General features: G+C 42.3%; 1 protein-coding gene across 1 annotated transcript in view; it reads right to left on the bottom strand.

Moving 5' to 3' along the window:
- Positions 1-12600, bottom strand: part of szt2 (SZT2 subunit of KICSTOR complex) — a 91824-nt gene that overhangs the window by 33208 nt on the left and 46016 nt on the right. Inside the window, exons 27-32 of the mRNA XM_029429540.1 lie at positions 8098-8289; positions 6948-7147; positions 5866-6032; positions 3904-4001; positions 3621-3753; positions 728-858 (exon numbers count right to left, since the gene is read on the bottom strand). Of these exons, the coding sequence (XP_029285400.1) occupies positions 728-858; positions 3621-3753; positions 3904-4001; positions 5866-6032; positions 6948-7147; positions 8098-8289 (921 nt within the window). The remainder of the gene's footprint in view (positions 1-727; positions 859-3620; positions 3754-3903; positions 4002-5865; positions 6033-6947; positions 7148-8097; positions 8290-12600) is intronic.

Here is a 12600-nt window from a genome sequence, read left to right on the forward strand (position 1 = left end):
TCCACTGGGCACAGCTGCTTCTCATTCCAAAATGTGTATTATAATCTATCTGTTAGCTATTAACAGGTGGAACCACTTCTTCTCCTTCTATAGTCTACTCCACGTATTGAGTGAAACAAAAACAGACTGGACGGCGGATCATAGGAAATACTGAATTAAAGCATATGATTAAAGTGCAGGAGGCCTTCTACAGTGTCCCTTCAGTGTCTGTTGTGGCTGCCTTAAAAAGCTACAGTTCAGGAATGATAGGACTGCATTCTGCTACATTTACCTCATTTCAAATTTTAACCGTCACTCCACAGGTCTTAGAGCACTACGTGTGTTATGAATTTCCCATCTTTTTTAGGAGTCTGTTCACACTGGCGGCGAAGTAGAGTTTCGCCTGCAACCCCAGATTTAGACCCACGTTAGTCAAGAAACTCCGGGGAGTCGGGGCTACTTGTGTTGCCCTCGTCTTGTCTCGTTACTTTCGCTCCAAAAAGACATGTTAGTGTGAGTGTGAGTGTGAGTGTGAGTGTGTGTGTGTGTGTGTGTGTGTGTGTGTGTGTGTGTGTGTGTGTGTGTATGTGTGTGCGCTTCATTCCACCCCTGCATAAGTCAGTGCCCCACTTGGACCAACCCAAAATGAAACCACAGCCGGAGCATAATCTTATGCTACCATCACATTGTCCAGGAAACTGTTTCTGTGTTGAGAATCATTGGTATATACACTGGCTTTATCAGTTACCTTGCTCTGTGCTACAGTGCCACTGATGGAAGTTGCGGCCAATGAGAATGAAGCTCCTTGTAGCGTCTGGAGACTGGCTGAGGGTCTGGACAAGAGGGAAGGGGACAAATATGTCTCCAGATGTGGGACAGCTAAAAGGTTTAAGAAACAGAGAAAACTATTATTGTGATATATGGCACAGCTGTAACACGATGTTGGTCTGACGTATGAAGCACACTAAGATGCACATGAAAGAATAAAGGGAAATAAGATGATTACAGATCCTTTACACTTCTGTCTCCTGATATGGAATATCCTTCTCCCTCTGTAATGCACTGTTGTCTGCTAACTCTACTGTAAACACACTGTCCCACCTCAAACAACCAGTACGAGTCAGTAGCCCACACTGGGCTCACACAAGACATGTGGACTTGGTAAATGGACATTTATACAGCGCCTTTCTAATCTTCCGACAACTCAAAGCGCTTTTTTTACCCATTCATACAGGGCTGCCATACAAGGTGCCAAACTGCTCGTCATCTAATATGATTAGTGCTCCACCTCCTGAAGACTTGTGTATGTTGGATACAAGAGCAAGTTGGAAGAACTGCTGACAACAGGGAATGAAACCTGCACCGCCTGTATGCTCATGATGCCTGTCTGGCAGGGAAAAGGGAGCCACAATGGACTGGGCAGTACAAACTGCTGTTGTATTGTTCAGTGAGTCAGATGATTATGCCAAAAGAAAATGTCATAGTATCTATCTGATTCAAAGTTATCATCCAGTGTGTGGGAATCAAATACAGGACTGTCTCAGAAAATTATAATATTGTGATAAAGTTCTTTATTTTCTGTAATGCAATTAAAAAAACAAAAATGTCATGCATTCTGGATTCATTACAAATCAACTGAAATATTGCAAGCCTTTTATTATTTTAATATTGCTGATTATGGCTTACAGCTTAAGAAAACTCAAAAATCCTATCTCAAAAAATTAGAATAGTTCCTCAGACCAAGTAAAAAAAAAGATTTATAACAGCAAAACAAAATCAAACATTTGAAAATGTCCATTAATGCACTCAGTACTTGGTTGGGAATCCTTTTGCACGGATTACTGCATCAATGCGGCGTGGCATGGAGGCAATCAGCCTGTGGCATTGCTGAGGTGTTATGGATGCCCAGGATGCTTCAATAGCGGCCTTTAGCTCATTAGCATTGTTGGGTCTGGTGTCTTTCAGCTTCTTCTTCACAATACCCCACATATTCTCTATGGGGTTCAGGTCAGGGGAATTGCCAGGCCAATCGAGGACAGTAATGCCATGGTCAGTACACCAGTTACTGGTGGTTTTGGCACTGTGGGCAGGTGCCAGATCATGCTGGAAAATGAATTCCTCATCTCCATAGAGCTTTTCAGCAGACGGAAGCATGTAGTGCTCTAAAATCTCTTGGTACACAGCTGCATTTACTCTGGGCTTGATGAAACACAGTGGACCAACACCAGCAGCTGACATGGCTCCCCAAACCATCGCTGACTGTGGGAACTTCACACTGGATTTCAAGCAACTTGGATTTTGCTCCTCTCCAGCCTTTCTTCAGACTCTGGCGCCTTGACTTCCAAATGAAATACAAAACTTGCTTTCGTCTGAAAAGAGGACTTTGGACCACTCTGCAACTGTCCAGTGCTTCTTTTCCATAGCCCAAGTCAGACGTTTCTTCCGTTGTCTTGAGTTCAGAAGTGGCTTGACCATGGGAATACGGCTATTGTAGCCCATTTCCCGGACACGTCTGTGAACAGTGGCTTTTGATACCTGGACTCCAGCTTCAGTCCACTGTCTTTGAAGCTCCCCCAAATTCTGGAAGCGACTCTTCTTCACAATGCTGTTAAGGCTGCGGTCATCTCTCTTGGTTGTGCAGCGTTTCCTGCCACATTTCCCCCTTCCAACAGACTTTTTGTGGATGTGCTTTGAAACTGCACTCTGTGAACAGCTTGCTCTTTGAGAAATGTCTTTTTGTGTCTTACCCTCCTGATGGAGGGTGTCAATGATGGTCCTCTGGACAGCAGTCAGATCAGCAGTCTTCCCCATACTTGTGATTTAGTTTACTGAACCAAGCTGAGTGTTTTTCAAGGCTCAGGAAACCCTTGCAGGTGTTTCGAGTTAATTAGACGATTCAAGTGATTCGTTGAACACCCTACTAGTATACTTTTTCATGATATTCTAATATTTAGAGATAGGATATTTGAGTTTTCTTAAGCTGTAAGCCATAATCAGCAATATTAAAATAATAAAAGGCTTGCAATATTTCAGTTGATTTGTAATGAATCCAGAATGCATGACATTTTTGTTTTTTTAATTGCATTACTGAAAATAAAGAACTTTATCACATATGTGAGGTGTGTAACACTGTGTTTGGGACATTTTTATTCTGTATCAGTGAAAAATTTATAATCTATACATTTCCCCTTATTCTTGTTGCTAAGGACATTGTAAATAAAAAAGTACAAAAGAATCCTTAAAGTCATGAAATGCACGTACTAATGCAGCCATACATCTTATTATTTAAGGATGCATGACTTGACATGACAATTTGCTCAGCTTGTTTAAGAACATAACGTTTTCTCAAGGCATTTTAAGCAACTACGCACCATGGTAACATAACAACAATTTGAAATTGTGAAAAAATAAAAACAATGGCTTAAACCATTTGAAATTTCAGTTTTTACAGCAAACAGTGTAGGTAGTTGAATTGTTTGTATTCAACCATTAAAACTATGGAACTACTGGAAGACTTTCAGATGAAATGTAACCGTGAAGCCCCACTGAGCACGGCGGGACACAACGTGAAGTTCACCTTTCATTTTCTATGGGACAGGAGCTAATCACTAATTATTTGATACCCAGCACAAACAACTCACCTTGTCTTTTCAAAAGCCTTCACTATTGTGTCACTGGCCAAAGAACTGACCAAACTGACAATCTCTGCCAAGATGGAAGGCAGCAGGAAGTGCGAAGCTATCTCAGCCGTGCACTGCTGAATGGAGGGGCAGCCTGTCATTCAGCAGCCAGGTCAGAAGGAGAAGAATAAATACAGATAGTGAGAAATACTTCAGCATACAGAATATAAAACCTCTCATCAACAGAAGCAGCAAAATATATTTCCCATTCAGCATGAACACATGATAATTAAATAACACCTACCAAGTTCAGCCATGAAAGTGATCCATGGCTGGCAGGTGACCTGGTAGACGGGGTGTAGAGTGCCTGCATCTCCCTCTTCCAACTGGGAAACCTGCCTCCTGTGCGCACGCACGCACGCACGCACGCACACACACACACACACACACACACACCATTAGGGCGTTCTTACAGTTGCCGTAGCACTAAAACAGCTGAGCTGTGGTGCTTAAAGGACCGTTGATCAGTAACAGTGATTTCTTGGTCAGGTGTTGAGATTTTTGGCTTTCACAAATCAATTACAGGATTTGAAATTCTTGACACTGCTAACCCATGGTACTGTATGTCAAGGAACTCTATCATATAGACTCATTTAGTTATATTTTGTCTCTATAAAGGCCTTACAGTGACTGACCCTGTGTTTCCTCACGGTTGGAATACACGTCTGATGTCCCTGTGGCTGCTGGTGCCAATGTGACCAGTGTTAGGCACTTAGCAGGATGTTGCCGGTTGTAATGAATATGTCTGATGTCAGAAACGTGTATGACCTGCTGTCCTGCCCATGCAGCTCTACTGTATAAATGACATGTTGGTGCAGGTTATCTGTGTCTCTTTATTAAATAACACTGTTACGTTCCACTGCCTCTCCCAGCCTCTTGGAAGAGAGCTGTGTGTTTCAGGTTGGCCATGCCTCTGCCCACACCTGAGCTCCATTAGTGATCAGTGGGGCCATATAACCTTCCTGGAGCCGGTGATCTCTTCCTCTTTGGTTTCCTGCCTTGCTGCCACAGGAGCTGTCGGCCTTGCTCGTGCTATAGGACTGTGTGGTTCATTGTTTAGTAGCCTAGTGTTATTTAAAGAAGCTGGTAGGGGTTCTCTGCCTTTTCCTTTGTCTCCCATGTTCTATTTTGAGGTAGGGAGCTTAGCATTGTGATTTTGATTTGACAGGTTAGTGAGTTTCCAGGTAGTGTGGGCTTTTGTTTATTATTTGGGCCTCTGAGACCCTGACGCTCAGTTGCTTCTGTGTTACACGCCTTTGTTTGAAACCTGTTTTTGAATAAATTAAGTTAACTTGTTACACTTTAAAGGGTGTCAACCTTTTTCATTTACATTACCTTTATGTTACTCCCTGTGCACCCCTAGACCACAGAAAGGGTCGTAATGGACACCAAAGACAACTTTGTTCTAACTTCCATATTGGTTAATTTCTTACTTCTTTCTAGAAGGGGATTTATTTTGGAATTTCCACCACGCAGTGGTAGTGTTTTCACATATTAGTTTTTAGGCATGATTTTAGTCCAACTGAGATTAAATTGAATGCGTGTTTGTTTTTCTGATACAGCATACAGGTCTTCTCGGTAAGTGACGTCTCCTTTTGAGAAAATCACCACAAGGGAGAACGTTCTACTGTGTGACGACAGCTCCCCTGTCTGTGCATATTCTGTGACTCAAAACAAAAAGAGCCTTGGACTTTAACCACCACCCCCATTAGCTTACTAGATGTTTCTTTTGCTTTGCTTTTTTTAGTTTGACAAAAAAAATGCCTAACAACTGGCCAGATATTAAAAAGATGTACACTAAAACAACTTCTATACTGAACAGAATAAATATGCACATCATGGTACAGTACTGGTGGCTAAAAGTAAAACTAACCCACATGAATGTCTAACTCCAGCAACTCTTTAGTGAAGTCTGTCTCTTCAGCTGCTAAATGCTTCAATATGTTTACCAGCTAGTCTCTAACTGTCTGGCTGCATTGTGTACACATATACATTGCCCCGCCCACTCAGAGACTTGGATGTTAAAGGAGGAAGGATCTCTTTTTCCTTTTAGTAATATAAAATATTAGCATTTGATTTGGAAATCTTTTTTTATAGGACTTAATTGCAAAAAGAGGTGCCATTTCTGTGGTCAAATCTCGTTAGCGTTAGTCATGGTAATAATTTAATGCGTGATGTTCCTGGTAAGGTTTCAGTGATACTCCACCTCTGGGCCTGTTCCAGCTCCACAGCCAGAGCTTTCTCCTGGCTCCACTGCTGCTTCACGCTCTCCGTCTTGTGTCTTCGTCGTGCTGCTCGGCCCTCCTCTCCTTTTTCTTGCACTATGTCGTCAGTTGTCTTTGGGCTCCCAAGCTCTGATGAATCTGGCTTACTCTGCAAGGATTGAAAGAAACACATTTAAGTCACAAATACTGTGTGTAGTATGAACAACCAGCAAGGTTCCATCTGAGGATCTGAGGGGTGCACGGGCTCATATGGAGTAATTAAGTCTAAAGTCTAACCAGGACACAGATCCAGACCTTCCTCTGGTTATGCAAACTTGAGCCAAAACATCCAAATGGCTTAATCTTAATATATTTACTCCTTATGGCTTTTGTGTGTCGCAAGACCGGATCGGCATAATGATGTAAACTGCTTATATGATGGCTGAAATGTAAAATATAAATATGGAACAACATGTGACCTCTGAGTGCCCCCTGGGAGCCCATCAGAGCATCCTAACAGCATCTGGTCTGGAGTCTGCCCCCATAACTGGTTTTAATTCAAATCAATAATTACATTGATCCACTGCTGCTCTGAATCTTATTAGGTATCTTATTAAAATCCTTTCTAAAATCAATTTAATTATTACATTTTAAAACTCTTATTTAATCAATTCACCTCTCGAAATAATTTGCAAAATGTATTAACCCTTTTTTATTTATTTGTCAATTCATCATTTAATCGTAATTACAAAAATATTGAAAAAGTATTTAGTCATTCCTGAGGCACATACTCTGTTCACTGAATATACTATCTTAAAGATATGAGGCAAACTATTCACAACAATACCGGAGCCCTTACACCTAAGTGGAAAATCTAAAGAAAAAACTGTTTAGAGATTGGTTCATCATTTTTTCAAGACATTTTGGTCTGTTATTATAGAAATGTACAGAAAACACTGAATGATATCAGCAGGGAGCCAGTTCCAGTTGAGTTATTATTTCAGTCAGCACATTAAAAGAAAACACTTTACAACTATACTATTAATTTAACAGAATTAAGCCTTCAAGCTGTGGAGGAACTGACCAGTATGTCCCAGAAGCTCCGGCGGGTGCTCTTGCTGGTGGGTGTGGTGGACTCGGGTGTGCTGGTCCCGGGCATGGGGCTGCTCCCTCCAGCTTGGGTTAAGGTGATGGGAGAAGGGCTGCTTTTAAAGACCCGAGAGCCACTGCGCTGCCTAGGGCTGTCCTTCACTTCTTTCACCTCAGGCGAAGGGATCAACAGTCCTGAACACATTTGACACAGAGACCACAAACAAGTAACAGACAGTTGTATAGAAGACAATTTTAGACTTTGTATGTTTTTACACATTTAGAACACATAGCTGCCAATCAAGCTGCCAAAGCTGGGATGATCTTAGTTCACAACATGGTCTGTAGACATCCTGAGATTTGTGTGATTTGGCTGTTGAGATTACACTCAACTTAACTATATTAAAAATGAAAAGACTTCCATTTTGTGAAATGACGTGTCTCTCTGAGTGGTTTTAGTCAGTTTGAACTAACTCACTAAGTTTAAGTTTTAGCTTCAGGTCGTTTAGTTGGGTAAAGCTTTGGGTTTGTTTATTTTAAAATACATAGTTTAATACATGAATACATACACTCTTTTTCTTTCCTCACTGTGCCAACATGTGTCCATGTATTTTAAGAGGTACATTCATGAGGCCCAGTGGGAAGAGACAAAGAAGGCAGCAAATGGGTTTAATGGGACTGGCGAGCGAAGGTGGGGACGTACCAAGTTCAGGTCTTTGTTTTAGACACGCAAAGAAACCTTGTTTAGACCGATACATTTGTAGTAATAGAAGTATATCTTTTCCATGAGATGGACAAGTGATATACGGCAGAAACATACACTCACAGGGTGTGTGTTGTACTGCAACAAATAAAAAACAGTTGAATACTTTTATTAAACATATACTTCTAAATAAATAATACCATGGAGTTTAAAACTACTTCCACCACACTGTGTGCAACATCATGTATTCTGATACAATAGCGTTTCAGTCTTTTGTTGGCAACGTGTCAGAGAAAAGTTGATTGAAATGTGCGGTGGTGAACTGGATTACACTGTCGGGTTTAGCTTGTATTGGATTGCTTAATGCTGTGTAGTGTCCATCCCCTGCAGTTTGATTACAGTATACAGTACATACATCACAGAGGAATGAAGATGACCTAACCTTTAGCCTCTTCCCTCTGAACTTTGGTTGCTGGGCAAATCCCCCCCAAACAAAGAGTATTGGGTAATACTCTCAGCTCCATGACGACATCACAGAGTGCGTGGCGCAGCGCCCCCTGTAGTTTGTCACTCAGCTGTAAGGGGCTGATGTTGCCTTGTTCCCAGATGTCAAAGCGCACATACAGCTGTGGCTCTGTTAGAACACCAAGCACACACAACAGGGATTGGTAGGTTTAACAAGATCAAAATAAAGTTAGACAAAACAATAAAGAGGGAAATCCTGTTGACTCAGCACAAAATTAAAATAATTCAGTTCCTAGAAAGGGATCAGTGGCATCTGGAAAATGTTAATAGTAGTTTTAAAATAGATACAGAAGGATGAGTAAATATAGTAGGTAAGTATATATATATATATATATATATATATATATATATATATATATATATATATATATATATATATATATATATATAGGCTTAGTTTACACATATACAAGAACCAACATTCAATTTCAATAAGGATTTATGGGAAATGTGGTCTTAATATTGGCTCAGCAGTACTGACTTGAGGCTATTAAATCATCTCCACCACGGAAATGGAAATGAGAAAATTGAGGATTTTGAATTGTCTTTTAATGGTCACACACATTAAATCTGGCATTGCTCAACCGCCGACCCTCAGGTTCCCAAGACAAGATCCCTGTGGACTGAGCTACTGCAGTTCTTTAGGATGAAAGGTATCTCGGTTTGCTTGCTCTTCCCTCCTTATTCAAATGTGTATATTTTCCGTTCCTGTTCATGTCTCTTCTTGTAGATATTACAGGCCTCGCACATGTTCACAACACCACCGTAACCTCTCTGCTTTTGTATATCCCACCCGCTCCTCTCAGACCCAACACCTCGTCACAGGTGGCCTGTGGAACTGCCGGTCGGCCACTCGCAAGACAGAGTTTATCTCTGGCTACGCCTCCCATCAATCCCTTGACTTCCTTGCCCTCACTGAGACTTGGATCACACCTGATAACACTTCCACCCCTGCTGCTCTCTCCACAGCCTACTCCTTCTCCCACTCGCCCAGAACCGCTGGACGAGGAGGTGGCACTGGTCTGCTGATCTCTCCCAAATGGAGTTTTTCTGCCAGACTTCACTCACTCGTCTTTCGAATTTCATGCTGTCACTGTAACAAAGCCGGTTACATTAAACATCTCTTCTCTTCTCTTGCCATCCTACGGGGAGCTGAAAGAAAATGGCTGAAATCAAAACACCCTCACGACCTGCTTACCTTTCAAACTCTTCTCTCCTCTTTCTCTTCTTCAATTTCAGAAGCGAAAAGCACTTTCTTCCAACAATAAATTCAATCCTCTTTCTCCAATCCCAAAAAATGTTTCTCTATCTTCTCCACCCTCCTCAACCCTCCCAGTCCCCCACCTCCTTCTTCCCACTTACCGTCCCACTTTGTCAACTACTTTGTAAAAAAGATAGATGACATACGCTCTTTATTTTCCGACTCACCATCCACATCACTTCCCCCCCACTCTAACTTCTTTCTCCACTCTCTCTTCGAATGAAGTTCCATCTCTCATTACCTCTGCCCGTCCTACCACCTGCCCTCTGGTCCCTATCCCCTCTCACCTTCTCCAGTCTATTGCTCTTGACCTCCTTCCTTTTCTCACCCATCTCATCAACACATCCATAACATCTGGTTGCTTTCCTAACAATCTTAAGGAGGCAAGAGTGAACCCTCTCTTAAAGAAACCCTCACTCGATCCTTCTGAAGTCAACAACTACAGACCTGTCTCTTCTTTCTTTTCTTTCCAAAACACTTGAGCGTGCAGTCTTTAATCAACTCTCGTCTTACCTTCATCAGAACAACCTTGATCTGCACCAATCTGGTTTCAAGGCGGGCCACTCAACTGAGACTGCCCTCCTCGCTGTCACTGAGGAACTCCACGCTGCTAGAGCAGCCTCCCTCTCCTGTGTTGTCATTCCTTCTGGACCTTTCTGCTGCGTTTGACAGTGAACCACCAGATCGTCATCCACACCCTCCAAGAACTGGGAGTCTCAGGCTGTGCTCTCTCCCTGCTCGCATCCTACCTAAAGGATCGCACCTACAGGGTAACTTGGAGAGGGGCTCTGTCGGACCCCTGTCAACTCACCACCGGGGTACCTCAGGGCTCTGTCCTGGGGCCTCTCCTCTTTTCACTGTACACCAACTCAATTGGCTCTGTCATTCACTCTCATGGTTTCTCTTACCACAGCTACGCAGATGACACTCAACTGATTCTGTCTTTTCCCAGATCTGAAACCCAGGTGGAGGCATTGTCTTGCTGATATCTCTCGGTGGATGGCCGCACATCACTTGAAACTCAATCTTGACAAGACTGAGCTCCTTTTCCTTCCAGGTAAGGGCTCTCCCATCCAAGACCTTACCATTAACATCGGCACCTCTGTTGTTTCCCCGACTGACTGCAAGGAATCTGGGTGTGACGCTGGACAACCAACTGTCCTTCGGTCCCAACATCGCTGCAACAACCCGCTCCTGCAGATGCACTCTGTACAACATCAGGAGGATACGTCCCCTACTGAGTCAAAAGGCGACACAGGTTCTTGTTCAGGCTCTTGTCATTTCCCGCTTTGACTACTGCAACTCCCTCCTCGCTGGACTGCCTGCATGTGCCATTCGACCTCTACAGCTCATCCAGAATGCAGCAGCCCGACTGGTCTTCAATCTACCCAAGTTCTCCCACACTACACCACTTCTCCGCTCCCTTCACTGGCTACCAGTGGCGGCCCAAATCTGCTTCAAGACTCTGGTGCTGGCCTACCATGCTTTGAATGGATCAGACCCTTCCTACATCCAGGCTATGGTCGAACCATACACCCCAGCGCGTTCACTTCGCTCTGCGTCGACCAATCGGCTCGCCACTCCCTCACTACGAGTGGGACCCAGATTTCCCTCAAACAAAACCCGCCTGTTTGCTATCCTGGCTCACAAATGGTAGAACGACCTCCCCATTGATGTGAGGACAGCAGACAGTCTTCACACCTTCCGTCGCAGACTGAAAACTCACCTGTTCCGACTGCACCTCGGCGAATGAAGAAAACGAAATAACTGTACTTTGTATGTTGCACTTGTATTGGTTTGGCTTATTTATAGCTAATAGTTGAATTTGTATTCTATTGTTTCTGTATGTTGCACTTCAAACTGGCTATTTGAAGACAGTGTTCACTTATACGATTGTACCTATTTGAAGCTATTGTACTTACAAGATTCTTGCTGTTCGGAGTTGTATCTCCATGATTGTTTGCACTTTTTGTACGTCGCTTTGGACAAAAGCGTCAGCTAAATGAACTGTAATGTAATGTAATGAAATTAAATACTGTTCATCATTTGAGGGATGATGAGAAGCTAGACATGAGTGAGTAGTGTGATCAGGCACCAATGCAAACTTTGTCTTCCTGCCTTCTGTCCTCTGCTGCTTTCTTTACTAGCTGTCACAGTGTTTCAGGGATATTTAGGGAAACCTTTTGTTAATGTGTCTTCAAACAATATACAACAGCACAGATGGTGACATGTATTATGATCGTCACTGCACAGAAAAGTTTTAATTAATTGAAACCCCCACCATTTGGATGACTATTTTTAATGTCCAAAACCAAACAGCGGGAGTCTCAGTGGTCACTTCTTTCCTGTTGCAGCACCAACAAGAGAGTATGTCGAACACTTTTTAAACACAAATATATTAGAAGCCCACAATACCATGATGTCATTTAGTTCTAGCCTCCAGGAACAAACATCTCTTCATATTAAGGATTTGTATTTATTTACCAGGAAGATTTACTCGTTCAATTCTTAGGGGCATTTCATATTTAGACTTTAAATTTAATAGCTGGAACTGTTACCAATGACGTAGCTTGACATTTATGAATGTAATTTATCAGTTTCAAATTAGTGCCGTTTATACAATACAATGACTCCTGGGACCTCGTGTAACCGTCTAAGATAATCAAATTGTAATTCTAAAGGGGAAGTGCACTGATTTCACAAATCAGATTCAGTTTACTGGGAAAGGTTAGAACTTTGCCAAGCTTTGCCAAGTCTGAGAAAAGAACCCTGAAGATATGAAATACCACTAACATGAGATCTGTATTTGGATCAGGACAACACATATACATATTAATGCAGGTGTAGATGCACACGGAACCGATTACAATCAGAAACAATCCGATCATCTGGAGGCAGTCTGTCTCATATTGTGATCGAATCTTAGCCAGGTATAAATTACATTTATGCAGTACAAAAAACCCTGCTAAAAGACCACTAACTGTCTCTTCCTGCTACAATTCTGCTATCTTAATCTACCCCAGCAAAGTCAGTAGAGCCCAGACATTACCTTCTTACAGTATTAGTAACTTTAGCCAAGTTAGCAAAGCTAGTGAAAAGTACAGGATCCATATTTAACACAAAGCCGTAAGTGTCTAATAAAAAATTGATAATAAAATT

This window comes from Cottoperca gobio, chromosome 4 (assembly GCF_900634415.1).
Source record: "Cottoperca gobio chromosome 4, fCotGob3.1, whole genome shotgun sequence".
Taxonomy (NCBI): Eukaryota; Metazoa; Chordata; class Actinopteri; order Perciformes; family Bovichtidae; genus Cottoperca; species Cottoperca gobio.